The sequence below is a fragment of the Megalops cyprinoides genome, chromosome 10, assembly GCF_013368585.1.
Source record: "Megalops cyprinoides isolate fMegCyp1 chromosome 10, fMegCyp1.pri, whole genome shotgun sequence".
NCBI lineage: Eukaryota > Metazoa > Chordata > Actinopteri > Elopiformes > Megalopidae > Megalops > Megalops cyprinoides.
Window position 1 is genome coordinate 14,008,886 of NC_050592.1, and position 16,075 is coordinate 14,024,960.

A 16,075-nucleotide genomic window follows, 5' to 3' on the forward strand; every position below is an offset into this window, starting at 1 on the left:
TGTATTGTACTTTGCTAATCTAGCCTCTTTACCTGCACTGCTGCAACAATGTTCTGCTGAGTAAATCAATGATTTAAACCCCATTTTATTTAATCATTTTGTAAACAGCGGCAAAATTCCACTTATTCCCTTAGATTTTCCTACCAGTTCCACAACTTTAAAAGCATGGATCTGCATAGGACAACTCATCCAGTCCTACCCATGTTGATATAGTTAAATATATATATTAAATATATATATTTAAAAATCAATGATTCAGCCCTCGCTCAGTTACAGGGGTAAGACTCCTGCACGGCATTCCTGTAGGCCTTCCACACCGTGGCGTCCCTCCGGCACACTGTGCCACCCCCCCTCTTCTCCTCCGCCTCGTTCCTGTTGATGTCACCCACGCAAACCCAGCCCCCCTCCCCGTCCGCTGCCCCGGGATCCGCGCTGACCGCCCACTTGGAGTGGTCTAGGGTGGAGCTGAACATGACCTGCTCCCCGAGGGAGATGGTCTCCACGTTCAGGACCTTCCAGCCCTGGGAGCAGTCCGAGGGCAGGACCCCTTCTGTCCGGCGCCAAAACTGGACCAGCAGGTCTGACTGGAGAGCTGGCGCTACCCAAGAGTGGTACAGATCTAGGGGATGGGGGAGAGACATGAGGCTCATTTTAATACAAGGCAAAGAAAAAGGCACCTAAAAGATACTGCATTACAACTGTGTATTCATTTTCAAAGCAATGGATAATGTACCACTGAAAGTAATACTGCATAATTTCAATACTTCTTACATTACCAAAGGTTATGAAAGTCACAGTTTTTACCTGGTCATGCAAACCTATGCTAAACATCTTTACCACTTGCTCCTATGATGTAGGAGCAAGTGGTAAGATGTCTTTGATTACTATCAGTCTGGAAGCTAAAAGGCCCAGTAGAATATGTTAAAGATAAGAACTAGGGTAATTTCAGTAATTATTCATTTGATGGATGTTTTTTTTTTTGAAATTGTTACAGCACTACAGTTACAACATACTACTGACTCCATTTTTATTTAACATCAGTCACAGTTTCATTTTAAGGATAGGTAGTTTTCCCTGAGGTGGGGCTTCTTCCTTCACAGCTTGTTAACTCTTTGAGTTAACTTTAGCAGGTCCTCTATTAATTTTCAGATAATACAGTTTTTGTCACATGCAGAGGTCTCACCGTTTGCAAAAGATGCACTTTTGGCAAAGCTGATGAAGTTGGTTCCACCCAAAGAAGAGAGGGAGATGCTGCGATTGGACGGGTAAGAGGACAGGAGGGCGGAGTGCGAGAGACTGGCATTCCCCTGCTCACGTTTGCTCCTCCCACACACCTCAGCCAAGGCTGGCAGGGCAGAGGCCAGGGATTCAGGGACGCTGCAATCGTAGATGAGCGGCTCGTTGATCTGCAGCTGCTCACCTGTACAGCATGTCATGAAAACAGCATGAATATACAAGTACAACACAACAAAACACTTCCTGGAGATGTGTGACACAAAGGGATTCCGCACTGCTGTCCTGGGACCACAAATCATTGTACCAGCTGTTTTTTTTTTCCCCATAAAAGTGTTTCTCTTTCTCTTAAAAATAGTAACTAGGAGATAAAATAAGTGCCCTTGTTCTGTCCTTCTGCAGTTTCTCCTGTGGGACAACTAATCTCTTTGCTTATGTCTGCTCTACTTCTCATCCTTACAATCTGGTGTATTTTTACCACAAAAGGTACACTTGCCTTGCCAAGCAAAGAACTGAATTCTCATGGGATGCCTCTAATCAACTTTAGGTCTCTGTATAGAGTTGACAAGTATATATTTCATCCAAATAAAAAGAAACTACTCCTGTCAGGTAATGTGTTTGATCAGAGCTGCGGATTCAATAGAAACAGCTCTGAAAACAAGCAGACAAGAAAACTGTAATATGATCTGTTTGCTAAATTTGAGTATGAGAGTGAATTGTTACCGCGCAGAGATTCTAAATGTGTTTTCTCCAGTAGTAGTTACATTACAGGCTTGAATTAAGAGCATTCTCTTTCTTAAAGCAAGGAAAGATCCTCAACAGCTGCATTCAGGGATTGCTGCCATATGCAGTATTTTCATCTGTCAAAGCCGAAATAAATGAGCTCCATATTTTGGCACCCGGCTCACTCTTTCATTGCATCAGACAGAGTTTAGGAATGTACTTGTAATAAAACAAGAGTGTTTCATTAACAGCTCAATTAGGCACTGTAATTAAGATCCCAGGAAAAAAATAAGAAGGCAGTGCAAGTTTGAGAACAAGATTGACATAGCCCACTTAATTATCACAATTAACACATTGTACCATCAACTGCATCACACATTTCATACACCACACAAACTAAAGCACCTACACAGCCTACACAATTTTATCACTATGGTTACAGTGCCAGCAGCAAGGGTTACTTTCAGTTACTATGGTGACGGTGCCAGTTGGAGGGGTTATTTTCACAGTTACTATGGTGACAGTTCCAGGTGCAAGCGTTACTTTCACAGTCAGTGGTGTCAGCTGCAAATGTTACTTTTAGAATTACCATAGTGACAGTGACAGTTAACGTGTTAACAGTTAATACCACAGTTAATGTGATAACAGGACCAATGGCAAGTGGTACTTTTATAGTTCCAGAGATTGCAATGTCAACTGCAAGGGGTTACTTTCATTGCATTACATTCATTTAGCAAACGCTCTTATCCAGAGCAACTTCCAGCACAAAAGAACAGAACTGTATCCATTCAAGTTGAATGAACAACAGTGTCAGACCAAGCTAACACAGCTACTGTGTTGACAGTACGAGCTGCTTTGTACATTGCCATAGCCCTTTCTCTGAAAGATCCACTGGGTTTCCCTCAGAATTTCTGAAAGTAGTCAAGTTACTCCCCTCCTCACCTCACTTCACTGGCTTCCTGTTATCGCTCGCATCAAGTTCAAAACCTTGAGTGCTGGCATACAGGACAGTGAATGGGACAGCCCCCTCATACCTATGTTCGGTCTTGAAACCCTGTGTTCTACCAAGATCACTACACTCTGCAAGCATGAGGCAAGTGACTGTCCTGTCCCAACAGGGTTTCTCCTCTCAAACATGATCCCTGTCTATAATGGTCCCCCAGTGGTGGAATGAAGTCCCCACGGGGGTCAGGACAGCAGAATCACTGGCCATTTTTGAATGCAGACTCACCTCTTCAGACTGCATCTCGGTTGTACCTCAATGCCCGCCCCCTAACACCTGCTACTTGTAGTACTTGCGTGCAGTATTTTGTTTAACCTTGTATTTAACCTAGTATTGCAATGTGTTTTGTATTCTGTGATCTACTGACTAATATATGGTAGTATACTTGGCTTCCCTTGTCTTGTCAGGTTACACAAGTTAACTTAGGGTAGGGCTTGAATAATGTTATGCTCATACTCACTGGTCTGGGAGTGTTGTTAGCCTGGCCTGACACTGTTGCTCATTCAACTTGAATGGATACACTCAGGTTCTACTGCACTGGAAATCACTCTGGATAACAACATCTAATAAATGAATGTAATGTAAAAAGTCTCAGAAAAAAAGTTTAAACAAGCCACAGCTGGCCCTAAATAAGCAGTTATTTATCCTTCTGCAGAGATACTGAGGCCATTCAAACATTCCCACATAATGTATTCTGCATTCTCACCGATGGTCTGGAATCTTTCCACTGGGTAAGTGACACAGATGAAGTTCTGTCCATTTGTGACTCCTGAGCTTGGATATTCAAATTTGCCACTTTCCTTCATAGGGGGGAAATGAGGTGTACTGTGGACCAGCCAAAACCCTTGTGTCTTATCCACCAGGACAACACCTACAACAGAGAGGAGGGGCGAAGTGCATGGTGAGTAATGTTAGACTGCATACTACATGAACTCTGAATGGAGAGAAAAGGCTAGGACAGTGCACATAGCCTGACTCCACAGTTCTATGTGGTAAATTAATTCTGTACTGAGTGCAGTTTCTCAGTAGCTGATCCATGCCGAAGATGGCAAATCACAGCAGCTACTGCACTCATTCATACCTTTAGTGTGACCCCGCTCATTCGTCACACCCCTGGCCCCAGTTTCCTCCCCATCTCTGGGTTTCTGGTCATTGTACAGGACGTAGGCCATTTCACTGTTCTGAAAATACAAAAAAGGGGAAGTGAATAATATATGTCTGTACATGAAAATGCAGACGTGCACACGGAATGAGGAACAAGGGAGTGTGTCTTCAGTTTCATTCCAGGTTTGTTTTTCATTCGTGCTACTAATTGAAATGCTGGTTGAAATATTCCTTTGACTGTCACTGTCTAACACTGTCGTTGTGCTTCAGATGTAACAACTGAAGGGGAATTTAAATTAACAACTGACTAGGGCCCTCTGGGACAGTGCGTACACTCTAACAGTCTAGTGGAATTTGGGGATAGCACTGTATCTTTGGACGTTGGTCATACGAATGCCACAATTCTAAGCAGTTACCAAAGACAACCCTTTGAAAGAGGATTAGGACAACAAAGGGTATTACAACACAATTGCAAACATCTACACTGCAAAAAGGTTAAGGGAATGAAGATACCAAAAAATGCAGCAACGAAATGTCAAATTTAACCACAAACAGTACAACATGCGAGAAAATCTAATGTACAATATATATGGCTGAAATAAATAATACAATATCAAAATATTCAGATCAGAGGAATCATGCAGTGAGATTGGTCCTGTTGTGGCAAATCTGTGTCACACATTCAGGTGCTGAGTAGAAGAAAACACTATAATTTCATGAGCTAAGTATAATTTTATCCTTACGCATCATTTCATCAAATGGAAAAAGGAAAGGAAACCACGCATAACCCACAGTTCCTCATTTATTTTGCACTTGATCTGTTGTTTTTGACTGCAATACCACATCTGTTAAATGGTTTTACCATCACAGCATGCATGCAAAAGAGCAGATATTGAGAGGTGGTTATGATAAACCCATGGGAAACACTCTGACTGCATGCCATGACAATGGAACAGAGATGAAGTCAGAGATGGAAAGAATGAGAACGAGACACTGCATATATCATATGACGCATTTCCTGTATTATCCTTGGACATAATACCATGCAGTTCTTTCAGACGGATATGACGGAAATGTCAGGCTCTCTGTTAACATTCATGATTTAACAGTGTGACTAAACTGATTGGAGCACTTGCCAGGCACACATAACTGAAGATGGACAGACTCAAACCTGTTCGTACAGCTGCCCAACTGTCCTCCCCAATGCTCCTGTACTGTCGTTCACCAGTACTGCTCCCTCTGTCCATCCCTCGCTCCCTCTGCCCATCAGCAAATACCTCAGCCCCTCGTCGCGGGGCGCGTGCGAGCGTGAGTGGTGAGGAAGCTTGTATAGATATAACCTGAGAGGGGGAGAGTTTAAAGAAAAGAGTTTGCACAGGACATCTACACAGACTTGTAACAGATGTGCGAACTAGACTGAAATCGTGAGGTTTCAAGTGAAGTTCATTCAGCGAACTGACACTGCGGCGTCATGGCAATCAGAGGGAATGGAATGGCGGAAGGGATCGAAACAAGGCACAGCAACCTCCCTCCCATGTGGCACCGAAATGTATACATATGACTCATACAGAAACAGAAACATTCCTCACCAATCCACGGACTCCCCTTGGTCATTGTAGCAAGAGATGGGTGAAATGGCACCCTCTGCTGTTACATGCAGAAGGAAAAGGAGACCGAGCGAAAACATGACCTGAGAATGACATGCAGTCAGCTTTAGAAAGTAGCTTTTAGCAAGAACTCCTTAGTTCATCAAAGACCAGTTTGATTTTAATATTATCTACCAAACTGTTTTAGCTTTTTTCAGCACATTTACACAGTAGTCAGATCTTGTGACCAGCACGAGGTCATGACCATAGAATTGCATGCGTTGCTCGGTCGCTAGATCCGTAGTTAAGAGAGAAAAGTTCAATTCGTACTCCAGACGCATTTTTTTTGCTTTGTTTTGAAGTTTCTTTTTCACAATTGCTGCGTATTTAGGCTTTACATGTTCGAAAACACTAAGTAAAGTGGTTTGCCTTTCTGTTGCTAGACAAGCTATCTGGCATCGCTAGCTAGCTAGTCGACTTCGGCGAAAGAAAAATAGGAATAGGAAGTGTTCAAATACAGACAGTCCTTTTTTATTTGTTTATTCGTCTAGTGTGCCTGTTTTTGTTTGATCACTTGCTCTTCATTACTTCCCTTTCATAAATCAGTCGCTGATGACAGTTTACTTACCCCGCGCCACCCCAGCTCAGACTCCTAAGCGTACAGCACTGCCGGCAGCTTTCTAACCACTTGTTTTGCTGGCAGCAATGTCACAAATGGGCGGAGGTAAGTGCGATAAGGGATGGTCTGAATGAAGTGGGTATACAGGCAAGGACCGATATGTTACTGCATTACAGGCTAGCACAACCCACATTTTCAATCAGTGAGCGAGTGACATTTTCTATAGCATGGGTCTGTAAATTCATTGTAGTTAAATATTTCTACAGTAGGCCTACAGTCCTTTTCGCATTTTGAACTCGGCGAGAGCAACCGCAGGCTTAAGGCTCCAGAAATAACAGGGCGTCCATCACGTTGTCTGACCTAACTGTTTATTTGGCTGAAGCCCTTATAATATAACTTAAGGGGCGAAAAAAACCTCCTGGTGATAGGCCTGTCGTTAAGGCTGGTAAAAGATGCTAGCTGGTCCAAGTGTTGAACCAGATCAGGTTCGTTTCCCAGTGGGGTGATAGGGGTTAGGTGATCCCTGTGCGGCCATTAGAAAGTACAACATAAGCCTAACTCTAATTGGAACTAGCAGTTTACAGATTATACTCTTTTCTATCGCATAAAGAACAATCCTGATGTCCTTCAAGCTAAAGGGAACCAAATGTGACTCTTAAAGTTTCAGTCCAACGCTTCTCCGAGCAAGTGAAAGCCGAAGAAAAGTGATATTTCTTTGTCATTCCACCATCTTAAGAGCGATAAACCCTTCTTTGTTTTTCAATTCAACCGGAATTAACATAGAATTGGCCGAAATTTCAAGTTAGCCCATTTTATATGTGATACATACTGTGAACATACTGTCTATAGCGACAACAGATAAATTAGAATTTGCATGGCCTTCCGAAACCAAATAGTAAAGACAAATTCGTGAGCATCTCGACAATTTGTTGCAAAATTGGGTCATTAAATACTGAATTTTAGAGGCGGCCAAATACTCAGCATTGGAGCTCCTGGACTCCATGGTTAACCATAAACATCGTCCGCGGTTGCACGTCGGCGGCTTGCTAGTGGCCTGCGGTTGGACAGGAAGACTTGGGCAGGAGCTTAACACCAGCTCTTCCGACGGAGTGTCTGTGAGCAAGGGGCGAGGAGAGTGTAATAAATAAGTTCGTTTAATAAATCAATATTTTGAATAAATAAATGGACACTGCCAGACTGCGCACGACTGTAGCCCTACATTAACACAGAGGAAGAAGTTATGACATTCACTATGCAAAGATCTGTTTTCAAGGTCAGACGATATTTGATGCACAAGTTCTGAGAGTTACACTGGCGCTTATGGACCAGCTCAAACATCCGCTTTTACATTTGTTCTACCCAATCAATCTATTAAAATGCCATTTTTATTTTTACTTGAAGGAATACTGTCAATGAGCACATAAATGAAATGGAAGATTTTGGCATGCAGTGTAAATTTGGACTGCGTTCTTAAAAAGTGCTTTCTATTCACCAGACCATGGACACTGCATGTGATATTTGATATTTTTAATACTTGACAAATCTATGAGTGGTTGATTGGTTTGGATTCCAGTCAATTCCATCTGTATTATTAATAACATATAAAAAATTCAACCTAACATCCCACCACTACTTTCACAATCGTTTATGTTCATTGGTCAGTCTATGTCCTAACAGTTTGTTTTAATTTTCATTAGTGGGAACCATACAGATATTTGATACTATAACCACAATTCAAGACACCATGCCTGGTATGTCAATGGTATGTAGATTAGAGAAGTTCAACTTCCCAAATAAAGCACACAACATGGCAACTAATTTACAACTGCGTCACATCAAGTCATTTTGCAACCTTATCCTGATGTTTACCACAGACTAAGCACAATGTTTCTCCATTGCCTGATCGTGCTTCCCCATTTTCATCTGTCATGTTTACTGACTTAATTTACTTATGGTGTGACAGACAACATGGAAAAGACACCCCGAAACCTCTGCTAATACTGTGGGCTTCAGGGAAGCACAAGCGTGATGGCCCTGGAGCACTGAGAACAGCGGAGTGACCCGCTTCAGCATTGTGCCCTCAGACACTTACACACTGGAAGAAAAGAGCATTTTGGAGGCCACTGAAGAACGGAAACACTTGCTTAAATGAAATGCTGACAAAGACAGAAACATTAAAGAGCACTGTGCAAGCAGTAGAATTCCAGATTGATGCAATCTAACAAAGGCGGCATTTTGCACAAAACAATGCCTGAGCTGCAATGCATTCTGTTTTGAAATTGACTTACACTTACTAACCCTCAGTAGAATATGAACATTTTGTTGTCTGCAGTCCCTCATTACTGGACAATGATCAAAAACGTTACTACATTTAGGAAGTTGAGTCCTCGCTTTTTTCAGTACACAGATAAGTGGCAGGTTTGTGTACTGCCCTTGAGAAAAGTTATTCAAGGTGCATTCCAGCTCTGCAAGTGGATAATATGTGAAGTGAAATGAGCAAATGTCATGGCAGATGAGGATGTTTGCTAGAGACAAATAATGAAATGGAGTACCATTAAGCAGTGGAATCAACTGCATGTTAAGTTCAGAGTCTTGTGCCCTTTTGTTATCTTTCATCACTTCCAAGAAACAACACCTGGGTAATCTTTATTTAAACCATGAAAGAAAGCATTGCATTTGGCTTGGTATGTTCGTCTGTCCACATCAAATGCAGTTACATACATCAAGTGTACTTACAATAAGCCACCACTAGATGGAACCACACAGATGAGGGTCTGCAATCTGTATTTGTTTTCCTCCTACTCGAGCATTATTTGAAGCAAATACAATTATTCTGGGCATGCGTTTCACTAAAATTGCAGATGTTGTACCTTGGCTTTTTAAAACTGTACTGGAGTCCTTGCATATTGATAGTATTTTTATTTCAACAGTAATTTAATAGTAATATAATCAGTATTCAGATGTTCTAATATTGAAGGGTATTTTTGTTTATTGTACTTTTGTTCAATGTGATATTGTAGGTTTCAGTGACTGTGAGCTGTCTCAAATAAGACTTGTCTTGATTAAATAATGATGATTATAGATCATAGAAATGTATCAACTCAGTTCAGTTAAATGAAATAAGCATTATTCCCTGTATCCATGTCTTTCCTGAGGTATCCTGTCAGATTATCTTTGAAAATAACAATATTGCTTTCAAATTTCCCTCTTAAAAGGGTAAAGCAGTTTAATGTAATAACATAAAGGCACTGAATGACATTTTAACATGCACAAGTATGATCAAATTATATTGGCCACATCCAGTATAGTTGCCACCTGTCAGAGATTGGCAGCACATTTTTGGCCAGGATTTTTTTTTTGAATGAACTGTTTTTTCAAGACACCATTTTCACATTTCCTTGGACTGACAAATTTGAAACAATGTCTGTGCATACACACACCAAGAGAAAACAAAGCAGAAAAGAATATAGTAACATATTAGCAGGACATTGAAAATCTTGGTTCAGAATCCCATTATTATTTGTTGTTTGTCTAGAATGTTAACACTTAACTTTTGAATGATGTTACATAGTTGACATGCAGGTGCCATAAAAGATTGACAGATATGGTTAGACATATGAATCAAAGTGTTCAGTTTTTTTTTTCAATATTTTAAAATGAACTGTCTCCCATCTTTATTGTGTTATTTGATTGACAGGAACACACATCTTGGAAAGACAAACACACAGCATGCATTTGCTTATCACTGTGAAATGACATGTTTCTCTGAAAAAGTTATATGAAAATGCAGTTTGATCCTCAGCACTGTCACCACGAACCCATTCGGTGTCCACTTCAAACTCAGATGAGCAAACTCTCCTAAACTGGCGACCGGTGACAAACCAGAGACTGACAGCAATGAAAGAGACACAGTCAGGCCTCATAAAAGTTCAAATCACATTCAAAGTTTGAGAGGAAGAAAAGTACTGCCCCTCCTGTCCTGGTCACTCTCTGCTAATGTCCACCCCTATGCCCTTCTCCCCTCCCAATGCCTCCTCCTCAGTCTCTGAGGGTTATAGGGAGCTCAGTCCTCTGCTCATCCATTCTTCCTCCTTGGACCCTCAATAGTAGGGAGAAGAAATCCTCATCATCCATCGGTCCCGGGGCACGACTACGCTGCTCCTCGATTCTGCCTTGAGCCTATGGGAGAGATAGATGACAACAGAAGGTGAAAACAATACCTACACTGTCTAAATTTTCATGTATGTATACATGTTCAACACTCATTTCTCAGAATCGGTTTTATGGGCAAAGTGTAGACAATTTTTGTCATCTATCTTAACTTCTTTTAACTTACTATTTTTTGTTACGAAACAAAACGTCATCTTTAGCCAGTTAATTTTCTTTGCATGCACTAATGTTGATTAAATGATTAGAACAGCATCAACTAAGGTCTGACATTGTATTATCAAGAAGTATTTATTCATATGTGAAATTTAAGTGTATGAATCAACTGGAAACATATTGTTCCTATTGTGTTGTAACTATCATGATAATTACTTGAACAGTCAGAATCATGTTGTACAATTCTTCTTTGGGAGGTGGTTTGGGAGCCGCTGCCTTTGGCTCCAGCCCCTTGAAGCTGAACTTTCTCTCATTGGCTTTTGGCTGAGGAGGTGGCTGAGGTTCTGGGGTGTCCTGTAGCTCTGCCCGCTGGTCATCCATGCGACGGCCTTGGGAGGTAGCCAGTAAATCAAAGAACTCCTCCTTCTGCAGTGATGTCATCGAAGAGAAAACCACTGAGCGGGAAGGGGAAATAGGCGTAAGGATCTGCTAATGATTAACCAGTGCTTATGATTATAACGCTCAGAAGTACACTTCTCACAGCTAGAGCTGATAGTCATAACAGCAGGAAGAAATTCTGTGGGTGAAGCTCACATTAATTATTTATTTATCTAAGAAGCTGTGAAGGTGTTCCCTGAATGTGATGTCGAAGACACAAGTCAAAGACTTTATAGTATGTCAATGTCTGACATTAAAATTGATGTTGCTAATTATTGATATCAGTCTGTCACAGTTCACCTTTATTGATAATTAGGAAATGCCAAACATGTGTTAACCAACATAGAGAGATGGTAAAATAGGCAAAATGCTCCTCTAATCAGACACATTGTCATGTCATCCCTGCCCTGTAATTACAATTTATAATATGTCGGTCTGCAATTGAATGTTTTCCAGGAGACCATGCATTCAAAGACCACTGTGGTTTATAAAACTACTCCTGGGTCACATAAAAATCCCAACCTTTTAACAAAGACTAACACATGTCCCTAGGTTAGGGCAGCATCAGATTATAGATCAACAAATGTTCATACTCATTCAAAAGCAGCTCCAGACACCTCCTGCTTTTGCTAGGCTAACGATCAGGCTAACCCTAACCATAACCCTCTGATCAAGAAAAACATTTTTAGAATGTTTTCACTATGCACCTACATAATTATTATGAGAGCCATATTTCTTTAGCTGCTATTTACACCTGTAAAACTATCATCACATTCTCTGACTTTGCCTTCACCATCATTTTGAAATAATTACCATAGTAAAAAAAAATATTAACCTTAGATATGGCATGGGCATGCAGCTGGATTCCTTCCTTCTGTGAAAATTATAGTATCTAGCAAATGATCACACATTGAGTTTCCCAAGCTCTGATTGACCTGAACAGTAACCTATAGAGTTAAATCACATTTTTTAAGTAAAACGTCTGATTCAAATGATAATCGCTGCCTCTGATCTTCCCCCTATCACTCCCTCACCTCTGTGTCGAGGCACAGGGGTACTTGGCTCGGAGTGGCATCTCCTCTCCATGGTGAATGAGCAACGCTGGTCATTCAGCCGTCGCCCTTCTTGCAGGGAGCACAACAGCTCATACAGTGAATCTGGGAAGTCCGGGGTTAACCTGCGAATCTAGTGACAGATGAGAGAGTGGTGGAGAGAGAAAAATGTGCCAAATTTAATTCATAAGAAACAAACACATTTTGTACTTTTGTGATAGATCAGTATCATGTGATATATCTACAAGTGCCATGTTATTAAGATGTGCTAAAAAGACAACCAATGGAGAGATATTGTTGCACATTAGCCTGAAAGTAAGGGGGTTTAAATTACTGCCCATCTGCTATGGTCTTTTTTATAAATTATATACAGTGCCTTTAGATGCAGTAATGTGTTCTGTGGAAAAAAACAGACTTGGTTAGTCATAAGTGCTAATTGATGGAAAATTACTGCATGTGAACACCATTTTGATCATGAAACAGTAAATTAATTCAGAGAGGAGAGTGGGTTATTGTATTTTCATTTCTGTCTTCAATGGGTGACTGATAGAATGACAACTATTTCAAGATTTTCCCTTTTTATAAGTGCCCCTGATGTGTTCTACAAGAATGTGCTCCACCCCTATCTTTAATCATGTCCCAGTTTCTGTGACCATAACAGTTTTGGAGCATTATATTGATTTCCTCCGATTCACAATAGTGACTACTCCTTTGTTCTTTCTTGCTAGCTACCATTAGATGTCCAATAAGATACTTAATAAAACTGAGCAAATAAAATTGTATTTAATATATTAATTCAATCAATGATAATAATCTCAAAGCCAACAATATCTAGATAAATCAAACTGAAAGAGAGCAACCAGCAGTCTCACATAAAACACATAAAACTCTTATATCTGCTATCCCAGTCATACATTTTCTCAGGCTACATTCTCACAGAAACCTTGTCATCTTCTTGCTTCACAAAGAACGCTCTGTTTTGCGGGTCAACCCAGGACATGGGCCGTCCCTACCATCACTGTCGCCTCCTTATGGCCCATGATTTTGCTTAGCATCCCCATCATGTAAACCCATCCTGTTCCACTTATCTCGATTTATGCTGTCTACACTTTATCTACACTGATTTGCCAAAGGTATCACACCTTGTGTTTCCAGCGTAACCACTGGAACCTGGTTACTATTCACACCCCACTGTAGTCCTCCTGCTGCCACAGCTGCTTCTCTTCCATATCCATCTGCTTTGTGAATGTGTGGTACCCTTTCTCTCTTTTACATTTCATCACTGCACCGTTGCCCTGGCTCCTTCTGTCTCCATCCACAACCTTGTTTTGCGTAATTATTGGAATGGCTCATAGGTATTCAGTGGAATTCACACAAGGTGTATTATTGCTATTTATATTACCCTCATAGCCACACGACAACATTAATTATTGAGAAATAGACAGATTGACAGACGAAGGGAGGTAGGGTGGTAGTTTTACCTGTTTTTGTGCATCGTAGGGACTCAGTCTGTCTTTGGACCTTACTGCTGTGGACCTAGGGTCAAGAAGCCGTGCCTCTGGCTTGATGCCTCTTGTGTCCTGCTGTCTTTCCTGGCCTTGTCCTCCCTCTGTGTCTTTCACAACTTTGCTTTCTGTGTTTACATCTTCTTCAACTTTGCTTCCTTCTCTGCCGTCTTCTGCAGTACGTCCTTCTGGACTTTGGTTTTCTACCCCCATCTTCTCTATTTTGTCCTCCTCGTTCTCTGTCGCCCTCGAATCTGCTGCCACATCACCCCTGCTTTGCTTCAGATTCACCTCCTCTGTTCTATCTTCTGTCTCTTCTTCATTCTGTGTCTCTTTCCCTACACATGTGTCTTTTATTGCATCCTTTATCCCTGTCTCTCCGTCTCCACCCTCTCCTCCTCCATCTTTTCCTGTCTCTCCCTCTCTGTCTTCTGTGTCCTCATCGTTGGTCTTTGAAACCGTTGATTTGCTGCTTTTCTCCCTATAATCCTCTTCACTCTTTATTTCATCACCTTCCTCTTCAATGAAAAGGGTTTCAAATTGCTCCACTTCTGAAGTTTCAACTTTGACCTCCACAGCCTCAGCGTTTACCTCCATTGACCTTTGCACCAGTCCACCAGCAAACATGTGAAGCTGATGAAAATAATAATAACAATTTGCTTTAAATGTTTTACTAAAGACAAATGTGATATCACAGATAAAGCGTACATATACAGGAACTGTGTCATTTAGATAAATATACTCTGGCACAAAACACAAACAGTAACTGATGTTATACAACTGCATCTCCTGTGATACTTCTTTACTCACTGTGGAATTCTACAAACTAAATATTCTCTGAAACACATGCACTCATGCTCAAAAAACATACTCAGTATAGTAATTTTATCAACAATACTTCTGAAATATTGCATCGCATCAGTGTGCTGTAACCCAAATGTCAGGTTTTTTTTTTACATTACAAAACACAGATAAATTTACATAGACACTAATTTAAACTCAGCGTACACATTTATTACCAGAATATATTACAAACTAATCCAGAGAAGCAGTTCACCAACCAACAATGTTTTCCTACGCACAAATGTTTTGTTATACATCATGTTAAAGCATTAATTAGTACTTAAACATGCCGAACTAATTTCACTCGCTCCTCATGCAATTCCTCCACATCAGTATGTGAATCTCAGTGTAATCCAAATATCCTTTTACAGCAAAATTATACATTAGAGCTGGCCTGGCTGCCTGTCCTCGCCCCCTCGTTTCCTTGCTTTCAACTCAAAACTTAATTTAATCTTACCTGATTTAGTTTCTGTTTGTCTTTTGCTGAACATCAGGTCCTTGAATTGGCAACAGTTAAAAGCAGCATAATTTTTTGGCAAAAAAATTGTCTATCACAAACAAACTGACAAAAAACCTGTTGGGACACACTAAGGCTTGGAGCACAGTGGCAAAACGCGCTCTCTCTCTCCCTCCATCTACATCTTTCTCTTCCTGTTCCTCTCTCTTACCCCCACCCCACCCCCAATTCTCTGATATGTGTGTGCATCCGATATTGTGCTGTGAAAACTAACTGGATCGATGAAAGTGACATTAACACAGAAAGTTTGTTTCTGTAATATGGATAGGTACTGTAACGAATCAATTGTAAGAGTTTTAATAATCAAGCTTATTACAAAACTTTACAAACAACATATAACCCCTTACAGAAAAAAAGGTTTGCAGTTACATACATCTCTAATCTCAATAATACACCCCCTTGTGTTTGCATTGTACCCTTTACACTGAAATAGTTATCATTTCGGTTCTTGGTTTTGTTTCATTGTACCACATTACATAACCTTTCCAATTCTGGAGGGGCTGATGAGATCACTGCTATTCTGAATATGTTTTTATAGGGCATTGTAAAATTTCTAATGGAAACTCGCCCTATATTTAATTTGAGAAAATACAGGTGCTGCTCTGTCTACAAGTCAAGACTACATTGTCTGAAGTGATCTACAGTTGGAAAAAGTCTGTGCTGTTTGCAAGGCATTTGCAACAGGGTTTATGACAGAAGCTATGTTGAAACTTGCCGTCTGTTTGTGTGACAACGAATCTGTGGTTATACTGACTTCCTGTTGACTTACAGCTAAAAGAGAAGTAGACAGAGAGCAAAGGAGAGAAAAAAGAACACTTGGAGGTCAGAGATGTTGGTATGACTGGCTTAAAGCAAGCGCAAGGAGGGAGAGAGAGACTGTAAAAGGATTCTGTTCTTTTTATCCCAATCAATAGTGCAGCTTTTGTTATATCTGATTAAGATTAAACTAGTATAATGCACAATAAACATCAGTTCATATTTCTTAACAGTAAACCAAAGTTATTGCAGTATTACTGCTTGTGGCAGCAGCAGCTCCAAATTGTTATTTGTTATCACACATTGCCTGGTGATAAAGGGAAGAGATTAACAATGAATCTGATGTACAACAATGGGTACTTTGTTGGAATTA

General features: G+C 40.6%; 2 protein-coding genes across 2 annotated transcripts; both read right to left on the bottom strand.

The window, feature by feature from the left end:
• Positions 1–203: 203 nt before the first annotated feature.
• On the bottom strand, positions 204–6,360 carry dnase2 (deoxyribonuclease II, lysosomal). The gene is made up of 7 exons (XM_036539251.1): positions 6,278–6,360; positions 5,653–5,753; positions 5,235–5,403; positions 4,041–4,140; positions 3,666–3,830; positions 1,184–1,420; positions 204–619 (listed from the first exon to the last, which is right to left on the bottom strand). The coding sequence occupies exons 2-7, from the start codon at positions 5,748–5,750 to the stop codon at positions 267–269; spliced, it is 1,122 nt and encodes a 373-aa protein (XP_036395144.1). The 5' UTR covers positions 5,751–5,753; positions 6,278–6,360; the 3' UTR covers positions 204–266.
• A 3,711-nt stretch (positions 6,361–10,071) lies between these two features.
• LOC118785157 lies at positions 10,072–15,019 on the bottom strand. Its single transcript, XM_036539719.1, has 5 exons — positions 14,887–15,019; positions 13,563–14,219; positions 12,064–12,214; positions 10,808–11,046; positions 10,072–10,447 (listed from the first exon to the last, which is right to left on the bottom strand). Exons 2-5 carry the CDS (start codon positions 14,211–14,213, stop codon positions 10,307–10,309), a joined length of 1,182 nt encoding a protein of 393 aa, XP_036395612.1. The 5' UTR covers positions 14,214–14,219; positions 14,887–15,019; the 3' UTR covers positions 10,072–10,306.
• Between the last annotated feature and the right edge of the window lie 1,056 nt (positions 15,020–16,075).

Excerpts from the sequence above, each read along its gene's own strand:
- dnase2 (XM_036539251.1), bottom strand. The coding sequence starts at position 5,750 with ATGTTTTCGCTCGGTCTCCTTTTCCTTCTGCATGTAACAGCAGAGGGT. Across the intron at positions 3,831-4,040 it reads TGAGCGGGGTCACACTAAAG|GTGTTGTCCTGGTGGATAAG; the intron begins GTATGAATGAGT and ends TCTCTGTTGTAG. Across the intron at positions 1,421-3,665 it reads GGAAAGATTCCAGACCATCG|GTGAGCAGCTGCAGATCAAC; the intron begins GTGAGAATGCAG and ends CATGCTGTACAG.
- LOC118785157 (XM_036539719.1), bottom strand. The coding sequence starts at position 14,213 with ATGTTTGCTGGTGGACTGGTGCAAAGGTCAATGGAGGTAAACGCTGAG. Across the intron at positions 12,215-13,562 it reads CCTACGATGCACAAAAACAG|ATTCGCAGGTTAACCCCGGA; the intron begins GTAAAACTACCA and ends ATCTGTCACTAG. Across the intron at positions 10,448-10,807 it reads ACATGATTCTGACTGTTCAA|GCTCAAGGCAGAATCGAGGA; the intron begins GTAATTATCATG and ends TCTCTCCCATAG.